Source organism: Gnatocerus cornutus, chromosome 1 (genome assembly GCF_029298725.1).
Source record: "Gnatocerus cornutus isolate USDA-ARS CGAHR chromosome 1, icGnaCorn1.1, whole genome shotgun sequence".
Lineage (NCBI taxonomy): Eukaryota > Metazoa > Arthropoda > Insecta > Coleoptera > Tenebrionidae > Gnatocerus > Gnatocerus cornutus.
Window position 1 is genome coordinate 32327998 of NC_142233.1, and position 20859 is coordinate 32348856.

A 20859-nucleotide genomic window follows, 5' to 3' on the forward strand; every position below is an offset into this window, starting at 1 on the left:
TTTGAATCATAAAATTACTCAAAATGGACGACAAAAAAAATTAAAACTCCGCGCACAAATTTTATTTTATTTATTTTCTTATTTTATTCGATCGAATAAAATCTATGATGAGGCCTTGTACGTTTATATTTACATGTTGGTACGACTGTTTGCCATTTCAGATCTAGTTACCGCACACATTTTAAAAAATTGCAAGCTTCGGACAGTAAATTTTAGATATAATTCGCAGTTTTTGTCAAAATATGACAAATTGAACCTAATTGTCAGTTAGATTGACATTTGCCTTGGAATTTTGAAACCATTAATCAATCAAAATGACAAGCAATGAAAATGTTATCATTAAATGCAACTTAATTTAGACTTGCCACAAATTTATTTAAATAAGTTAGCAAAACATTTGGAACATCACTTACAGTGAAATTGATAAATCTAATAATCTCAATGAAGCTATAAGAGATTAAAGACTGCTTTAGAACTTAGAACTTTCAAGTTCTCAATCAACAACAGTCAGTTTAGATTTAGATTTTTTTTTGGTAGCCCTGTCCGTCGTAATAGTCGTTTTCATCTGCAAAAATTGATCGATCGCAGTGCTACCAACAGCTTTATAAAATTGAAGCCTACCAGATCCCATTGAATGACTAAATAGAATCAATCTTACTACAAACTTTCACTTTTTATTATTGAATTTGCTTTAAGATGCCTAAAATTCGGGTAATTTTGGGATAACAACTTTGAAATTCAGTGAGGGTATGACATTGAGCTTCCTACTTAACTATGCTAAAGCAAGAACATGTATATTCGGCAGCAGGAATTTTAAAAGGTCTAACTTTGAGGACGAATAAACCTCGGCTATTTTTTTTGTATTGGTTTGTTTAAATAAGTGTACAAAATAAATTAAGTATTGTAGGATATTTGTAAAAGTTCCTGCTAATTTTAGAGCTATAAGTTTGAAATTTGGTCAAGGGACTTTTTTGGGCTTCCTTTTTAACGGCACTAAAGCACGGACCGAAGATGAAACTATGGAAAAAAAAATTCGCAGCTGAAGCCAACAGTCGACATTTTCAGCTTCTCATCTACGAGGCGAGCTTCCTCGCCACTTTACAGCTTTAAATTTCATTTCAGAAGAGCCCTGCAAATAGTCCGCAATTATGCACTTCGTTGGCTATAAAGTTTTCCGCGAACAACAACAGTTTCCGTGTAATATGATTGTGTTTATTCAAATATTCATAGTAATAACTGAACCAGCAATAATCATGTTTAATGCTATATTTATAGCAATATGTTTATAAACTGTGCCTAGTTAAAGTGGAACAAACTAAACTGTCAATAAATCGTTATGTGCACATATTTATGGACGTAATTGTAATCGGAATATTAATTTTATGCTGTGGTGTTGAACGGTTTTCCCAGAAAATTTCAATAAATCAGGGAGTTAAAGACGACTTCGCAAAGATCTGTGCTCCATTATTCTCTGCCAACACCCAAATTGTAATCAAATGTCAATAGATGGAAGACAGAAGTAAACACGGCGGAGAGGCTGAATTAGCAATGAAATTGTATGTTTTAGTTCTGCAAACTCGCCTAAAGATAGGAAAATCACGTAACCGAAACAGTTTATTGATCGCCCGCCCGAAAAAAGCCAACCAAAAATCGAATATATCCCAACAAGGTCATATAATTAATTGGACTCCGTTTCCTATCTTTTTTTACCTGTTTTCTCCATGCCTCATTCGTCGAGAATAATAAATAACAGAGACCAATAAACTCCTTTTAGCCGACAAATTGGATCAGATTAGAAACCAAACGACACAATTAAAACGGTTTGACATTTCAGATGCACAGATCCAATTTAACCACAGTAATAAGTGTGTAAAATTTCAGGGTTATAGCACGAATGATAGTGAAGAAAGGTCGCAAAAGAATCGCACCTTCACACTGTAAAATCGCACAATGCCTCTCATCAAGTTTTTATTCCGTCTCTGGAGAAATCGACTGATGCAGAGTCGAAGTTACTGATTCTGGGATAAATTTTTTAAATTCACTCTCGGTTTGGGTCGGCCACAATTGGTCAGAAGATTGCGTAGTCTTAGACTTAACATAACCAGTGATTTGTAGACATGAATGTACTTAATCTCACTGCAACTTCATCACTTTTTTGACCCGACGAAGCAGTCTGGTTTAACCTGATCTTGTAGGACTCAGCACATCGGAACAGAATAAAACGTGCTATCATAATCGTGAAATTAGATGAGGGGGTAACACACCCCCGACCGCTGAAATTATTCACAACTTCGTTAAAGTTAACGCGAATCTATCAAAACCGTGTTGTGGAGATTAAAGAGAAACAAGACGTGGAAATTTAACTGCAAAATAAACGGAAGTGGATCTAATCCAGCGCTCGCGAGGACTTAAAACAAGAAGTGTAGGTGTTCATAGATAATTCTGTATTTGCTCCATTGTCCAAAGCTAATAATCAGCGAGCACACGACAAAGCAGATTTACAATCCGCTTAGTCGGTTTTACTTGAAAGCTCCAAAAAAAGTTCACATGTTCAGTTAATTAAGCCTGCGAACGAACTCATTTTTGAAGCGGGAAGAGTTAGATAACAAGGAAAGTCATGGAGAGGACCTCAAATCGATTAGTCCTTTACTGTAATTTTACTCTCAAGGGAAAATATCAAGTCAAACGCTGGAACTATGAAATTACCGACGTCAAAAATTGGACTTTGAACCGTAAAATTCTTGCGATTCATGTTTTGTTCAATTCGCGTCTGGCGCACAATAATCGCGATTTTCAAATTGTGTTAATGTTTTTTTTTGCGGTCTATTACATAATCTTGCCAAAACCACGCGATTGTCGGAGATGTTGGTAATGAATTGGAACGGACGGCTTTGTCACGGAAAATTTAGACGAGCTGGGCGATATTTAGAATTGTCTCCAATTTGAATTGCTAATTTTTCAGAGGGTCACTACTACTATGCCTAAATCTATAGTTTTTCAATTTGGGGTCTTTACGGCTTTAAACTTTGGGTCAAAATTCAGTGCCAATTTTGATTGATTAAATTTGACTTTATGCGAAAGTTCAAAATTTTCTATTGTTTTAATGACCCTTTCAATAATCCAAAATTTTCACTTGAGATTACGATTTTGGAATTCCATTTCATAATTAGTTTCCCATAATTGAATCCCACGACTCCTTAATTAAACCTGACTTTCGATTTTCTTATTAAGTCGCGCTGACCCGCCATTTGACAGCCACTGATTTAACTCATTACGCAACACCAATTGCCGCCACAGATGTGATCATTTTTAATAATTATGTTTAATGCATTAACATAAAACTTAAACGCGTAATCAATATTCTGGTTAAAACACTTTACAAATTGCACAAGTTGTTTTGCCCACTTTTTCATCCAGGCACTCCCTTTGAACATTTTTGTGCATTACTGAAAAAAATGACCTAAAACTAACAAATCCGAGTTCGGATTGCGTGTAAATTGAAAATTAATTAAGCTGTCACGGATTTAAATTAATTTCAATTATGGTTGAAGTTTGCTCCGGAATTTTTGAGTGTAATTAAGTTAATGGTCGGATTTGAAGTATAAGATGCTTGGTGGAGTTTTTTGGAATGGTGGCTGCTTCCAAGTTATTAGAAGGTCGTGTTTACTTGGAAGTCTGCTAATTGTATGTAAACTCGTTAAGAATAACTTTCTGTGGTTTCTTTTCCCAGTCGTTTAACCACAATTATTACACAAGCGTGTCGGTAGAAACAATAGTAAGGCACTAAAAATCCAATTCGTGACTGATAATGCGAAAATTTTTACACACTGCGCTTTTTCCTGTGGAAAAATCAAACACGATGAATAATAGTCAAATTATACGTATCCACCTGGATATTACAACGTCACTATAATTTCCAAATAAGTCACAGAGGAAATGCAATGCAATTTGTTGCTAATTATTTTGACTATCGTTTGACGTACTTTTTACAATAGCCGCTGGAATTGGACGAAAATTGGCGGGTTTGGACAATTAGGTCATTGTTGGAATCAGACGCTGATTTTTTTTAAGCCAAAGTCAAGGTTAGAGTATAATTAAGTGCTTTCCAGCTGTTTGCAATAGAACGTTGACAAGTTCATGTTAATTAGCACAAGAATACTGAAATTGGAGTCATTTAAATTCTAGATTAATTAGAAGGGAAAAGTTTCCTTTGATGGGAATACTTCGTGGAAAACAGTGACAAATCAATGGAACATTGTTTAAATACACAATTTGAGGAGTTGCTAAAAACCGGATGTCTGCTTTCGTAAGCTAGATCCGGCTCAATGGACCATTTGGCAATGCGGAAGGAAACGCAACATCAACCCCAGTGTGCCAAATTCAAAATTATATAGCCAGAATCACTAACAATTTGATTGGAAAACAAAAATTTGGTATACTTTTGCGGTTTTTAAGCTCTTTTTGTATTATATGACAGTTTCGCCCACTTGATTTTGTTGTCAGCGGCATGTCAAATTTAGTTATTTGCCGCAGTTATGTAGTTTTTGTGGTAATAAAATAACATGTTGCGCTTAATTTTTGAATGCATATGCCGATTAGATAACTATAATTACCATAGCATTTGCATCGTCTAACAATAAATTATAGCGATGGGAGTCATAATTTCGCGCAGGTAAATAAACACCTGTAAAAGAATTTAATTAAAAACAACAAATATTTACTCATTTCGACGCGGTGCGGCCTGTTGAATTAAAAACAAACACTTGAATTTGCGTGCATTTCGGGGTCTAATATCCTGTTGGAAACTAATAAAGCATCTTACATTGTAATCCTAAACTATTGTTTTTGGAACTGTTAATCCTGGTAATATCTATCCGCATCTAACGCTCCAGGTACAATAATCATCCAGATTTAGTTACCTGCATAAAATGGCTTACACGATTCCAGTATTGGAGGATCCCCGAAGGGATTCGTTATTATACGTGACAGTTGGTTTCCCGTGCTGATTTTCATTGCATTAGAGTTTGAGGGACTATGAAAAATCGGCTTAAATCATTATAAAATTACGGCTAAAATTCAACTGATTTATTGATGTCAATAGCCTTTCAAGTTTGATACAGTTCGACCTTATTCACCGATGTAATTAATCGGATATGAGACAATTTTGAAATATAATAGGTAGTAAAAAAGACTTCGCCCTGAGCTGAGCAAGGCCTCGTCCTTGTTCGCTGCAAAACCCAGTTTTCCATCTTGTAGCCCTCAAACTATTCTATTATTGAAAGCAGATGATTCTCGGGATCATTACATAGCTGTTTATTTATCAGATTCTCGGTTTATGTTGTGATTCAAAAAACTGACGGCTGTCTGCACCATGTGTTCAACTTTTTGCAAACGGATTAACATCAAAGAAATCTAATCTGAGGCGTTGGAAAAACGTTTCTAGACATGTTCCCTGGGCGTTAAGAGTTCATTGTTTCCGACGATGAATACACAAATAGGTTACTTGAATGAATTTTAATAATTGAATCGACCTTATTCCGGCGCGTTCTAGTTTCCCACAAAACTTCGATTTGAGTCTGAATATTTCAATGTTGCAAAATTAAACTTTATCTGCATATCGACCAGTTATTTACACTGATTTGACAGCCATGGAAAAAGTGTAAAACGGCCTTCATGGTGCAACCGCTTAAATGCAGTTTGACGAAACTACTTCTAACTTCCGACTGGTCATCCTTTGGTCGTATTAAGTTAATTAACTTGGTAACTAATGGTCGCTTCTCAACTAGAATCTGGCGGAGTTTAGATTGAAATTCGGTGGTTGACATTAGTTAATGTACATGGAGCATATTGTAATGTTGAGGCGCTGGCAAATCGGCGGTGGATTGTAATTCTGTAACGGAGTAATGGCTTAAATTGGGTGTTTCAGCACATTTCATTGTTTCGGACTATTGATTGGGATTATATTGTTGGTGGTAGAGTCAATTGTTGCTATTTGACTTCTTGAATGAAATCGACTTGATGAAAACTCTCAACGATTAAGATCAAACTGAAATTTAGATGTTTAAAACATGTCTGCTTCCGAACTGTGAAATTAAATTTCGCTCCCACAAATAGCGTATTTTGGGTTGCCTATCTTAACGCCGACAATTTGTCCCCAAAAATCTGATGATTCCACATCCTGAAAATTTAAAAATTCGGGAATCCGGGAGATTGATAACCCGAGAACATGCGAAACTAAGAACTGCGGAACAATTTCTTAGTGGAGTCATGTCGCGAGACGCCGATTTAAGTAAATTTAGTCGTGAAGTTTTCACGTTTCACGCGAATCTGTCTCATACTGTCTGTTATAGCAAAAGTTCTCACATTCGCTTACTTGCATTACAATCCTACCAGCGTTTTACATGGAAAATCTTTTTAATATCGTACCTCTTCTAAAACGAAAAATGACTACAGAATCTCCGAGCTTAACTTCAATTCCCAGAGGGAGCTCATTTTTCTTCCATGTCCATCGTCCCAAGTTTATGAAAACTTATGCATATCATCAGCAAACCCTTGCACCCGCCATAATTAGATTTGATTAAGTTTGATCGGATAATCACGTGTTGACACAATCGATGAAACCGTAATTATGCCGAAAATGTAAACACTTTCTGTTTGTCTTTTCCATCCTTGTTCGAGATCTGCATAATGGAAGGAAAGTGAGATGTTTCAGGAGCGGCACTAAATTTCCTACCTCCATCGTTTCTGGTTTCTCCAGGACGTGTTATTTAGGCGAATCACGAGTGTGATCATTTAGTTGACACCATTCATTAAGCGAAGTTTAAAGGTCGATTCAACATTACATTATCATGTTTTCATGCACTTCCATCAGAATTCCCATCGTGGAGAAAAACGTCTACATTGCAACGACAAATTTGGGGAATTCTGACCCGAGCATTTACAGGTTTCTCGCATGAATGGTTTTTATAAAGGATTAGACTACTTAAATCCACCAAGTTGCACACGCCGCGGGAGGTAATGGTCCGGAAAGTATATGCTCTGTAAAATTCAAAGCTTTATGTTTTTTGTATCCCCACGCCGATTCCGGAAAAGTTACAAGCCGACTTGCATTAAGGAAATACCGAGACACCATCTCACACCTGAAAATCTCTAGCGGAATTTATGGGGAGATATCGATCTCGGGATAAACTCAAACACACTGCATCTATCTATCTGACAGGAATATCTCTTGATAAATGATCGGGGCTGGCTAAACAAGCGGGTTGTGAACATCAACTGGTGAATTTTTTTATCATTCATTTACCTCCGAATATAACAAAGGTGGAGTCATTATTTCACGTTTGTAAGATGAAATAAAGAATATCTTGTTTGGGGCAATTACGAGGTATTTTTTTAATCTAACCCCATTAAAATTTGGCGGAAGTTGTGTTGCTTTTTAGTTTGGGCAACGTTGTGCGGGTAGAATAATCCCGGAGATTTATGGCCTAAACGTTCCGTAATCTCATCTGATCTGATGGGAAAAAAAGTGTGCCATATGGTGGAGAAACTTAGGTGCGATGAAGTATAATGTGATAATTTCGAATTGACAGTACTATTTTATTTTTTAAATTTAATTAGAGGAAGAGCACCGAATATTGGACGGTTGCTTGATATTGGATACCACCCTAACTCAATTTGGAAAAGCGAGCCATTAATTACCGCTCCGTCATGACAAGATTTCAGGTCATAGAATCCTCACACGTGTCAGTGTCCTCACAACACAGAAAGTCTTTTTTGCTAATTTGAATATTTTGTTTGGGCGGGTTAAATACGTTTATTTATTATAAAATTTGAGTTATTGGGTAAGTAAATCATATTTTCCGGTGATCGTTTATTTCTGGGTTCTATTAATGCAGGACTTTTCGGCTGAAATCATGCATTAAAGTGGGCTATTAATGAATGATTTTATTATAGGCAACCAATTATACACACAATGCAATTATGATTTAGCCCCATGTTTCAAAACGACGATTTTTAAAGTTCTCACATATAGACTGGTAGTTACCACAGTTATTTACTTTTTAAGTTTCTTTCAAATTTGACAACTACTGACACATCCAGCATCCATCATACACATAAGCTCGCTTTAGTCTCGTCTCGTCTCGTCTTGTACTAATTTAAAAAAACTCTTTTTGGTAACTTTTTCAAGATTTGATCACCGGAAAGTTTTGTTAACTCTATGGTTAATGGGCGATTAATAATCTTATTAAAAATTATAATTGCTCAATTAATAATCGCTTTCATTAACCAACTTGTTTGTTAAATACCTATTAATGTTTGTTTTATGTTTCTTTTATAGTAAAAATCAATAAAAATTAATAATCCGGCATAATGAATGTTATACAAGGTGTTTATAAATGTTTCTAGCATCAAAGGGGGCTATGAAATGTCAAAGAAATTTGCCGCTCACGGTAAATGTGGGTTTAGATTTTGCAACTGACATTTGTAGTTAACCTCAAGCATAGAGCAACGTAAGTTTTAAGAAAAAAAAACTGTTCTAGTTGTGGTTTAAAATCTGAAAATTAAAAATTTTGACACAAAACCGTAACTGAAACGTCGTTAACGTAGTAACATTATAAATAATTTTTAAGATAATTATAGTCACTATGAAAACAAAGCGGCAAAGTAGTGCACGACAGGAATTCCAGTGCCACCCTTGACGCTAGAAATATTTATAAACACCTTGTATTGACTAAATTTTTATTAATTATTACGACTAATTTTCAATTACTTGTTCATTAAAATACAATTAAACCTTTGAAATAAATAAATGAAAACAATATTTTATTTTCATTTTCGGGTCCTATTATTGGATATGCCATACTCGGATCTTTGATGCCCAATATTGAATATATGTATAGTAGTATTAGGAAACCTTTTTAGAGCATCAAATTTATGATAAAATACATATTTATCGACAAAATAAAAATCGTGTATTTTTTGTAATTTAAACGTATAAATCATAAAATAAACGTTTCAAACTCAACATAAAGAATAATTTAATTGATTCAATTTAAAAGGAAGTATTTTTAATATATTTTTTTTAAAGTATCCAATATTTGGTGCTCTTCCCCTACTATGAATTGGCTAATTTCACTACATTTTCGTGGTATTATTATGTATTTGCCTGCCTATTGTTAAGTAGAACAATAATGCAACAATATTTAGGCAATATGAAATCAACGAATAATTAAATTGAAAGGAAATTCGACTCCATTGTGCCGAATTTGATTAAATAGATTTTTTCCGTGCGGCGCATACCGAAATAATTTATTGGCAAGAACTACCCCAAAATACATTTATGCGAAATTGTATTCGGGAAAAATTAAAATCTTGTTTCGCCATCGCACCGCAGCGACATTTCTCGTCTGAATGCATAAATATGTACATAAACAAAAACACCGAATTGTACTTCATTTATATTTCAAAATGACGGTAACGAATGGACGCCCCTCAGAGCAAAGTTAGTGGAGCGTTATTACAATTTAAGGGAATTATACACATGTCAGACGTCAAAAACTGAGTACGGTTGCAAGATTCTTTATTGGTCTAACATACATAAAATAATTCAAACAGGCTTCCAGACGCATCCATTGCTGCCTTTCGTTAGAATGGTTGCTAAATCACAACCGATGCTGTCAAAGCTGAAATTAACGAGGTGAGAACTAGTCTGAAGGTGACAAATCCTCACTTTGCTTCACAGATTGTGAGGACTTTGATATCCGAACTCTGGAAGTGCGTTTTTGCCATTGTTTTATCGAATCGGATTATGAAATCTTGCACTGCGAAGTGTAAAGGGCAAGACTCGGTGTGTAGGTTGTAATTAGATGCTATATTTAACAAAGTACCGCCTTTTCCGCCGTTATTGCGACCCATAAATTCCAGACAAAATTGGGAACTCAACACGACGCCTTTCTGAAGATGCTAGGTAACGTTAGACTTCTGGAGCGGCGGACTTACGATATTGTCGTCGATTTGGTCCTCCCAGTTGCAGTCGCGGAATCGGATGTTGTTGATTACGATGTCGAGGGTTTTGAAGTGGTTCATCGCGGACAGGAAGGCGTCTGAAATGCGGAATTTTAATTTTTGGGACTTCGAGCTTCTCCCGTCTTATTTTCCTCTTGTCCTTATTATTTAGCTTAATATAGGCAACCCAAAATACGCGCTTCTTTATCTACTTGTAGGAGAGAAATTTAATCTCACAGTTTAAAACATAATAACATGTTTTTAGACCTGGAAACCCTGAAACTCTAAATCTGGAAATTCTGAGAATCGGAGTCAGAAATTTGAGTCTCAAACATTTAATTTCACCCCGCACATCCACTCAACTTACTTTTAATTAGCACGTAATCAGACGGGTTGTACCGTATGAAAGCGACCTTATCTCCCCCGAAATCCTTCGAAATTTCTACTATTTTATTGTAACCTGTAGTTTCATCCGTGTCTGCAATCATTACTCCCTTTTACGACATCATAGCATGTTTTATTTTGTGTTTGACCCTCACCTTAGCACCGCCTGTTAATAATTCTCTGACACATCTTAAACCAATTCCATCCACTCCCCCGGTTACTAAAGCTACCTTGTCTCTGATTCCTGAATTGAGAATTGGAGGAAAAAACACTTCTTTCAGCGCCTGACGTACGTTCTCAGTTTTCGTCTTTTTCGTCCTCGCAAAATCGTAAAAAATCCTGCAAGTTATTTAGTGTTAATTTTAGTTCGGGTAAGAAGAGTACCTTGGCTGTTGGGGGAAGTTCGTGAGCAAAACTTTTAAGTTTCTGAGGACGAACATGGTTGAAACTAATTGATAATTTTGACAGGCATGACCAAAATGACAATGGAAGTGTCACAGAATTTTATTGATTTAAGATTTTATTTAACTCGAAGAGTGTGGCGGTCCGGGAGCTTGACTTTGTAGCATTCGCTCTCTTCGATGACCCAAATGCTGCCGTTTTCGTTGGAGCTCAGCATCTTTATTAAGCAGTCGCCGCAGGCTTTCCCTCTGTCAAAATGTGTGAAATTAAACAAAAATTGTCGTTTTCTTACGGTTGGATCGGTAAACTCGCTAAGGCCTCGCTTAACAATTGCCCCACATTGCAGAAACCTTCCAGGCCATATTGGGCAGATTCATCAATCATGTTAGTATCGGTAATGCCGGGGCACATTGTTAAAACTTTAACTCCAGTTAATGATTCATAATGCTCATGTGACATTGCTTCGCTGAAACGAATACCGAAGCCCTTTGTACCGTTGTATACAGGACAGGCGTAGGCTTGTTGTAGCCCGTAGATGGAAGCCACGTTAACAATGACGCCGCCTTTGTGTTCCTGATGCTTTCCCATGTAATGGAATCCGAGTAAAGTACCTTCAACTACACCTTTCTACTTTCGGTAACGAAAAGCTCAGTTTTTGTATTACCACGTTGACGTCGATTTCCAAAGACCAATTCTTGTCTTGGAGGAGCCCCGCGTTGTTCACCACAATGTCCAACTGCTTGTACTTATCAAGCGCGAATTTAAACATCGCTGTAAAGTCCACTGTACTTTGAAATTTAAGGTTTTCTTTACCTTCAAATTCACGCTTCTTCGTCACGTCACATTTCAAAAAGTGCGCTTTATTTGCGCCGAATTTCGAGTTGAACTCCTTCGCAACTCTCTTGCCGTCTTTCACCCGAATGTCGCCTAAAACGACGCCCTTTTATGGGGTTAGAATGAGAGTGTAGCGTTTTCCAACATTACCTTGGCTTTGTTTTCCAAAAGGGACTTCGCACATTCATAGCCGATACCCACGGATCCTCCGGTGATCAACGCGACTTTGTCTTGGCCCGAGGAACCGGAACAAGTGGACCTTCGGTTCAAAAAAGGTGTCAAGGGGGCTGTTTTGGGTACTAAGAATTTGACAAATAAATGAGTCTGGCACTGCTTTAAAATTGTTGTCAAAGCCATGATTAGTCGCTGAAAGACACAAATGTTGTGACAGTTTGGAGCGCGGCCGCCTAAAATCGAAGAACGCGAATAGGACCAAGAGTTTGAGACAGTTCTGGAGGATCCTGGATAATTCTGGAAAGCGGCAAATATTGTTCGGGAATTTTAAATAATCCGCAGGGTCCTAGAGGAGGAGCAGCAAAAATGTGGCAATAAGCGATGTTGGAAATCTTAAGACTGTTGTTAAAATTTTACGGAAGTTTAAGACTGTAAATCTTGAAGATTAGAGTTTTTAAGAGTTTTTAAGCAATAAAGAATTTTTAATTTAATTTTGTTTTTTTTGTGGAAAAACTAAAAATCTCACTCTTAAGTATAGAAATTTATTGATAAAAGAAGCGAATACTCGGTAAAACCGTCTGAAAATACAGAGAAAATAATTGACAAATTAGCGAACTTGCTTAATAATTATTATAAACTATTCAACAGAACTTCCGCTCCAACTACTTCTTACGCAAAGTCTGCCTTTCCGGAATAGCCACTTCATAAACGGGCTGACCACCTTCAGCAACCCAAACACTTCCATTTTCCCCTGTCGTGATCAACGTAATCATCCCTTTAGCCACACTCTCCGCCCTAAAAAAACACATTATCATATCACAAAAACCGCATTTCCAACTAACGGTTGAGGTGGCAAAGCGCCAAGTCCACCAGCGAGTTCTTGAGGGAGATTAGCAAATCCTGGTAACGCCCACTTCGCGGCGTCAGAAATCAAAGGAGTATCGGTGACTCCAGGACACATGGTCAGGAATTGGATTCCGGTGAGGTCGTACCAGAAGGGGGTCCCGAAGGAACGGTCCAAACCCACGACGAAGTGCTTGGTGCCCACGTAAATGGGACAACCGGCGAGTTCTTGGAGACCGAGGATCGAGGCGATGTTGACGACGACGCCGCCTTTGCCGCCGTTGTTCCTGCCGAGGTACTTTATGGCGAGGAGACTGCCGCGAACCACGTGGTTCTAAAAAATTGTGGGGGCGGTTTAAGCCATTTTCCGGGTGTCACAGCTTATTCTCTAGTTAATGTATTAAGCCAATACAAAGACTTTAAAACGTATTGTTGCTTCCCGCCCTCGATCAATAAAATATTGTACAATAACTAATGAAATTCGCGGCCTGAAACAGCCCCCTGGGAGTAACAAAACAGTGAGCCTAATTTGTATCCTTCATAATTTAATTTATCAATTTTAAAACGGATCTATTTCACCGCCTCTATTAATCAGTTTCCAATAAACCAGAATCGGCACTAATTTTTCCACACTAAAAACTTACGCAATTGATGGCAATTTGCAGCTCCCAGTGCGCGTCGTTCATGATCCCCGCGTTGTTTATAACAATGTCAAGGCCTTTCCAATGGTTAATTGTCTTCTTAAAAGCAGCTGAAACCGCGAATTAGTTCACAAACTTCTTTTTACCAAACCAACCTTCAAGTTGCTCCGCAACTGTGACGTCGGTGTGTACAAAAATGACTTTGTTGCCAAACTCGTTGTTGAGTTTCTTGGTTTCTTCTTCGCCCTTCGCGGCGTCTTTGTCGGCGATGGTCACGCCCTAGTGTTAATCGAGTTTTAGGGATGTTTTTTTTTAAGGGAGAAACAGTACCTTGGCGCCGTTGTGAAGAAGCTCTTTGACGTACGCCAGACCGATGCCAGCGGAAGCGCCGGTGACCAGAGCGATTTTACCTTTAATGTCGTAGACCATGTTGCGCGGTGTCGTTCACTTAAATGAGCAGAACGAGCGACACGCGGATATTTATATCGGGCTCTAAAGTGATAAAACAGTTGAAAGAGGAGGAATTAATAAATGTGTGGCTAAAGGGGAGAGATTACGGCTAATTTCGCAGATACGGACTGTCAATGTTGAGGATGAAGAAGTTGCAGATTGGCTGTATCCGCAAACAAAAAAGCAGAGAAGAGGAGATATTTTTAGATTCGCAATCGTTTAGTGTTTAGATTCCTGGAAACATAATATTGATTAGTGCGAATGTCGCAAGCAAATATTTTTCGATGATTGCCACATCTTAAATTTAACATCTCAATTCTTCTAGCTTATTTTTAATTATCAAAAAAATAGCACGATTAGTGTTATAATCAGCGCCATATGCGCCGATAAACCTTCTAAATTACCACTGCTGTTAATCTACCTTATCTGAAGAAATGACGGGTCAGAAGCCGCCCAGTTCAGATAATTTTTTTTATAGATTTATTGGATGCATTAATAATTTTGAAATGAATGCGATATCTCTGCCCTTGTCACTGTGAGTGATTACTTCTTACAACTTAAAAATTCTTCAATGTGGAGGAATTTTCAATTCGACAAAACGACAATGGAGTGTCAGCTTCCACTGACATTGGAATAAAGTTTTCAATTCGTATGTACAGCCATTGTTGTCGTGGGACGTTTTGTGGTAATCTCGTTAAGTTGGAGTTCTCTGCCTCTGTGATCTCATTTACCGTAATCTAATTTTCATTTTTCGTCTGGAAGAGGAATGTATTTGGACTTGTTATAATGTGGAACAGAGATCTGAGGATTTTCCAGAAAATCTGTTTAATTAATAAAGTTCTAGGAATTTATTATAATAGATCTTCATTGGCGCAATTAAATTCAGAAGCTAGCAAAATATCAACCCAAAAATTGAATATTATTGCCTCAAGAACGCGACAATTATAAACTGTAGTCCGATAAAGTGGTTTTTACGGATTCAAATCAATTTATTTTGCCTTGCGTAATTATTTCTAGCAGAGTTTCTAATATCGAAAAAGACAAAATGTGGAGTTTTCTTAAAACTTTCTTTGCTAAATGTTAAATGACAAAATTCAATTAACCAAGTGGCTCTCAGAATTCTGTTGATCTCGCTTTTTTCGTGGATCCAGACCTTCTTTGTTTCATAGTATAATAAATAAGCAATTCTAAATTAATATCCAACGCCACGGAAAAGCGAGGTCCGCGAAAATAGTGAGATCCACAGAATTCCGGAGGCCACCTAGCAGACCATCTTAATCGGCGTAATTAAACCTCAGAAGCTAGCAAAATATCAACAAAAAATTGAATATTATTGCCTCAAGAACGCGACAATTAACTAAATAAATAAACTATTGAGGTACTAATCCCATAAAGTGGCTTTTTACGGATTCAAAAAAGTCCGATAAAAGCGGCACATAAAATTTATATGAACCGGAAAGTCCAAAATCTTGAAAACTTGTAAACTTACAAACCTGGAAAATTAGCAACAGAAGAAAAATGAAAACCCGAGAATAAAAAAAAATGAAATCTGTGAATCTGGAAAACGAGTAACTTGAAAAATAAAATTAGAAGATAAAAAAATATTTAACTAAAAAAACCTCTACATCTGAAATCCGGTTACCAAATAACTCGAAAATTGAAATTGAACTTTTAGATCTTTTTTCTTCAATAAAAAAAGGATTTCCTGTCCCAAAAAGAGCGGATTTTGTTTTTTAATTAATAAATTTAATATTTTAATATCAATATAAAATTTTATACTTTCAGCAAATGTTTATTTTACGTATGTAGGTATATACTTGAGAATTAAACAAAAATCGAAAAGAAAATAATTATAAAACTGCAAAACCGAGAAAGAAAAACAAAATAAGACGAGTTGTGTTTATTTTAGTCTCCAGTTCCTCAGATTTTGGCCAATTAAAAATTATTTTAAATATTTAAAATTGCCAGAAAATAAGCTGAAAATGAAAGAATATTTAGGAATATTTGTCCACTTTCCGTTTCCGCTCTGAGCATCATACTAAAGCCCGAATAAGCTCGTAAATAACTATACGGGAGGAAGAGAATGTAGAATAAATGTCATAGTGAAAACTTCTTCAATTCGTCTTCTTTTTCAGGTTTTACTGGGACTTATGTATGCTCCTGTTGTTAGTGGCCAACCTCATAATTCTACCAGTGGCTATAAGTTTTTTCAACGACGACTTGAGCACCCGCTGGATTGCCTTTAACTGTCTGTCCGATACAATATTCCTAATTGATATTGTAGTCAATTTTAGAACAGGTGAGTCTCTTTGTATGTTAAAATTTACAACTAACGTAACTATTCCAGGGATAATGCAGCAAGATAACGCTGAGCAGGTCATTTTGGACCCGAAATTGATAGCCAAACACTACTTGAGGACGTGGTTTTTCCTCGACCTCATCTCGTCCATCCCTTTAGATTATATTTTTCTTATATTTAATCAAGTAAGTGGAGTTTAATTTAAGAGCGATGGATGTTGGTTGGTGTAAGATGCAAATATAAGACCACGTTAGAAGATGCCATTACGTTAAACGCGTACTTTTCCTGATGAATCATAAACTGAAAACTTATTTCAAACGCTGCTTTTACGAGAGAATCAACATTAATCACCTGATAAAAGATAAAATCGGTAATGGACTAACAAAAATTTTATAAACACGCCAGCTTTACTGTTAATTACTTTTCATTCTGTTCTTTACAGTTAACAGGAGTTTCAGCGTCTATGTATTTCTGAATCAACACCTAAAACTCTTTACATTCGAGGCGGTATTTATAGCTTCGCGCATATCGTTACGATATGAAGATCAAACTGAAGGTTAAGTTCAAGATGTTGCCGCTGTCTAAATATTATTCAGTTTGTACACAGAATTATGTGGCTTATATTTACATTTCATTGTTGCATTTTGACGGGCATTTGGGATGGCATGTTTTCGTTAGAGAGCGGCCAAGAAAGTCGGTTTATTCATAAGTAAATATTTCTTTTAATTAGGGGTCGAGGTCGCTCGATATTGTTTAATCTGTTCGTCTAATTAAGCTTAAAATTCAGTTAATGATTTTTCGAAGAAAGTTATCTTGAAGTCTTGACCTTCTAAACTTTCAGTCAGATGGCGAGCGTCCTTATCATTATCCCAGATTTTCTACAAATTCTTAAAATATTTTTCGGGGAACTGGACTTTTACCTTCTATTTATCAAATTAATTCCCCTTCATTTTTATTAAATATTTTATTTTTAATGTTTAAAATCGTACTCTACACCTTTTCTTTCACGCATTTTCTTCTTGGGTGTATGTACAGATTTGATTGAATTATTTCTATTCTCAGTTCTTACAAAAATATTTCTTTCACATCTTTTTCTTAAAAATGCTTTGTGTGAGTCAATTTATGATTTAAATCTTCTACATTTTCGTTTTTTGTAGTTTTCTGGGGTGTCTGCACTTTCTCGAGTTTTCCGAATCAACAGATTCTCTGTAAATTCTGTTAATTTTTAGATTTTTTTGAACTTATCGCTTCTTAGGTTTTTTCAGTTTCTGTTGTATTTCTGTATTTCTATGGGGTTGTTATTCCTGCATTATATTCTTTAAATCCTTCAGTATCCTTAGCTTCTCAAAATCCTTACGATTCTATTGTTTGTATTTCTGTGGGGTTTTTATTCCTATATTCTATATTCTATATTGTATATTCTATATTATATATATTTTATTTATACTAGATTTTTCCTATATTGTCTAAATCCTTCAGTTTCCTCAGATTTTCAAAATTCTTAAGATTCCTATGAAATTCTGTGGATTTTTTAATTGCTTTAACTACTTTATTTTTGCTCTTTCGGGTAATTTAAATTTATTAGATCTGTTTAAGCTTTTAAACCTTCTTCAGATTTTTTTGATTCTCGAGTTTTTAAATTTTCTACATTTTTTAAATTTATAAATGGTTGTTAGAAGTTTCCATCTTTGGATTTTTTATAGATCCTTGTACATTCTTCTAATCCTTGAAATTCCTAATTAGATGTCGAAATTTCTTATATCCGTTTAATCCTTTAAATTCGTACTCTAATAACTCTTTAAATTTGTGAATTTTCCAAGTTTTAATTTTTTTTTTATTCTTTAAATTCCGTGGATTCGATTATTTAGATTTTTCAAACTTTTCGCTTTTGAGGCTTTTCCAGTTTCTGTTGTATTTCTATAAGATTTTATTTTTATTATTTATCTAGTATTATATTGTTTATTCCGTCAACTCGAATCTTTTCTAGATTTTTCTTAGGCTTTCCCAGTTTCTGCTATATTTTTATGATGCATTGTATAGATCCTTTGACCACTTTATTTTTGCTTTATTAAAACTATTACTTAAAAAACTATTACTTAAATTCTTTAAATCTTTTTGATTTTTCATAATTTAATATTCTCGAGTTTTGAGGTTCTCTATATTTTTTTTTTAAATTTTTTTAAATTTAAAATTATTTTTATTAGTTTCTATCTTGTCTAATTTTTTGTAGATTCTTGTAGGTCCCCCAAATCCATGAAATTTCTTAGAGTCGTCAAACAGAATTTCTTAGAGGCTTGAAATCTTTTAGTTTCATCGAATTCCTTGGATTTTTACCACCTTTTAACATCGACATATACATCCTACTTCGTCCTTATATCCTTTAAAACTATTAAATCTTAAATTCTTCGGATTTATTTTGATTTTTCGTATTCAAAACATTCTCGAGTTTTTAGTTTCTCTACATTTCCATTTTTTTTTTCGCAGTTTTCATCTCTAATTTTTTGTAGATTTTTGAAGATCCCCCAAATCCCTAGAAATTTCTTAGAGCCGTCACATCCTCTCAATGCATATTTTTGGAATTTTTTCAGTTCTCCGAATTCCCGAATTCTAATGTTTTTTGATGTTTTGATTCTTCAGATTCGGTTATTTCGATTGGTTTTTACGACTTTTTGACTTCGATATTTTCTTCGGATATTCTCACTTTAGAAATTTATTATAACTTAGTTTGTATTCCTCACAAATTTTTAAATTCGTTCCTTGAGGAAACGGAATTAATTGCAGGAATTAAGCTCGCTTTCCTCGCGGATCTGAGATTCCACTTGGAATGACCCCAAAATAAACGTCAGAAACTGACTCTCTAAAAATGATTTTTGAGCGCCAACCGCACTAATTCCTAAACAAACAAGATACAATTTAATTTGTGAGATTAGCCCTCCGAACCTATCAAATATTGACACCAATCCAACATATGTTATCATATCATCAGGTCTATATTTACATGTTAGATTTCAATAATGGCCCAACTGGGTCTAATATTGAAAATCCCTAGTAAGCATGTGGATCATTGGTTATTGACCTGTCCATGACTGTTAATGTTATTTCTTGTAGATCACTGAGTGTTGTAGTACATTAGCGAATTACCGAGGCTTTTAACCCTTCTGTTCCAGGATTATGGCGACAGTTTCCAGATTCTTCACGCGGGTCGCGCCCTACGAATCTTGCGACTCGCGAAGTTGTTATCCTTGGTGCGTTTGCTGCGATTATCCCGTCTTGTTAGATACGTCAGTCAATGGGAAGAAGTTTATGTAAGTAGGATTGCTTTCGTGGTAGCCACTGAAGCGCACATGCTTTCACGCATTGTGAACAGTCCATTTCATTGCCTTGTCAGTAATGAAACTTTATGGAGACAAATTAACGTCCCATCAAGTTTTATTAATGAAGTTTGATTTAATTTCGAGTTGTTTTCGTTTTTTAACTTAAATATAAGAGAGTCCTCTAAAAAGATCTTTCAATTTTTGAGATGGAATCCGCTATCAAATTGAAAGGTGTTTTTAGATTCGAATAAAATTTCAAGTGGGAGATTAGGGAGGCGAAAGCAGGAATTATATTGTGAGCTTTGGGCTTCCGCAACAAGCTCAGGCGCGCTTGGAATGAGGCTAAGTTTGCTATTTTACAGCACCCTCTCATTGTTACAGTTTGCACTTTCCAGCTTACAATATTGTCTTCGATACAAGCTCCTCGAGGGCTCGGATCATGCGTCTAAATGCAGACAGATGTTTAATTCCAAAGCGCATAGTCCGAGCCTTAGCTCCTCAGTCTTTCCCTAAACGAAAAACACGAAAATTTAGTACAGAAAGGGCGCCTCCACAGGCGCCCTTTCAAGCTCGAGCTCTATCTAGATGAACTCTTCTACAGCTACTATAGAACTAAATAGTTTGATTAGATCTGAACAAGTTTCATTTCCTTTCTGTTTTTTTAACTAAAGACACAAAATTACAAACCACACAGAATACAAACATCGATCTAACACGACTATTTTTTCAAGTCATATCCCGTCACAGAACGTGTGCAGCAGATCACATGCAAGGAGCTTGCATGTGGTTTGTCGTTGTGTGACATGGCGATTTCTGCTTATTGGCTGCCTTTTCCGAATATACAAATAGAAGTGTTTGGGCTGCGCAGATACCTATGTACCAGCACCCGCCTGGGCGACAGGCAGAGTACGCTCCCGACGGTACCCCAATCCTTCCACCTAGAGACAGGACTACCGAGGTGCTTCAAAACTCTTTCTGTCTGTCTGTCTGCCTGTCTGTCCGTTTTTTTAAACTCCGAGTGATCGACACCGTGTGCTGTGACGGTAGCTCGGACGTGGGAATGTCGATGTTAGCGCGTTGTCGTTGACGTTAGTATTTGTTGATCACATCGTCTGTTGTGCATTTGAATACGTTCCATCGTCGGTTTTTTCTTCCCTCTTCCTTGAGCTTGTAGAATCCACGACCCTATAGGTATCAAATGCACAACATCCTCCTAGTTCTTTGCTCGGTATTTGCAAGCACGTTATAGTATGGTCATAAGCTGGTAGCCAAATCGATAAATTATCATTGAGACACATCTGCGCTTAAGTAAGTTTTTTGATGTTCTATGTTAGACTGAATAGACGACATATAGACACACTAATTTCATTTTTGATCATTGGTAGGTATACTTTCACACGTCACTTTCCAAAAACCACTACATTGTATATTTATATTCTACCAATTCCGTTTTACTATTCTTCTTTTGTTCTTTTTTCTGCAGTTCCTTGACAATTTGTAAGTTTCACGTGAT

General features: G+C 36.1%; 4 protein-coding genes across 18 annotated transcripts in view; 1 reads left to right on the plus strand and 3 right to left on the minus strand.

Moving 5' to 3' along the window:
- The window catches only part of Ih (hyperpolarization activated cyclic nucleotide gated potassium channel Ih), a 98844-nt gene that overhangs the window by 65722 nt on the left and 12263 nt on the right, over positions 1 to 20859 (plus strand). For 7 of the 15 annotated variants that reach the window (XM_088040637.1, XM_088040649.1, XM_088040659.1 and 4 more), the window contains 4 exons: positions 15869 to 16032; positions 16081 to 16217; positions 19194 to 19337; positions 20215 to 20304. In XM_088040637.1, coding sequence (XP_087896763.1) covers positions 15869 to 16032; positions 16081 to 16217; positions 19194 to 19337; positions 20215 to 20304 — 535 coding nt within the window. The remainder of the gene's footprint in view (positions 1 to 15868; positions 16033 to 16080; positions 16218 to 19193; positions 19338 to 20214; positions 20305 to 20859) is intronic. The other 8 variants (XM_088040666.1, XM_088040675.1, XM_088040699.1 and 5 more) reach the window with 3 other exon arrangements.
- LOC148181789 (15-hydroxyprostaglandin dehydrogenase [NAD(+)]-like) lies at positions 9608 to 10829 on the minus strand. The gene is made up of 6 exons (XM_088049701.1): positions 10774 to 10829; positions 10545 to 10728; positions 10373 to 10499; positions 10000 to 10103; positions 9731 to 9954; positions 9608 to 9683 (listed from the first exon to the last, which is right to left on the minus strand). Exons 1-6 carry the CDS (start codon positions 10827 to 10829, stop codon positions 9608 to 9610), a joined length of 771 nt encoding a protein of 256 aa, XP_087905827.1.
- Positions 10895 to 11982, minus strand: LOC148181790 (alcohol dehydrogenase 2-like). The gene is made up of 5 exons (XM_088049710.1): positions 11776 to 11982; positions 11605 to 11731; positions 11456 to 11562; positions 11084 to 11418; positions 10895 to 11039 (listed from the first exon to the last, which is right to left on the minus strand). The coding sequence occupies exons 1-5, from the start codon at positions 11980 to 11982 to the stop codon at positions 10910 to 10912; spliced, it is 906 nt and encodes a 301-aa protein (XP_087905836.1). The 3' UTR covers positions 10895 to 10909.
- LOC148181791 (15-hydroxyprostaglandin dehydrogenase [NAD(+)]-like) lies at positions 12328 to 13755 on the minus strand. Its single transcript, XM_088037333.1, has 5 exons — positions 13614 to 13755; positions 13439 to 13562; positions 13287 to 13393; positions 12642 to 12976; positions 12328 to 12594 (listed from the first exon to the last, which is right to left on the minus strand). Exons 1-5 carry the CDS (start codon positions 13710 to 13712, stop codon positions 12462 to 12464), a joined length of 798 nt encoding a protein of 265 aa, XP_087893459.1. The 5' UTR covers positions 13713 to 13755; the 3' UTR covers positions 12328 to 12461.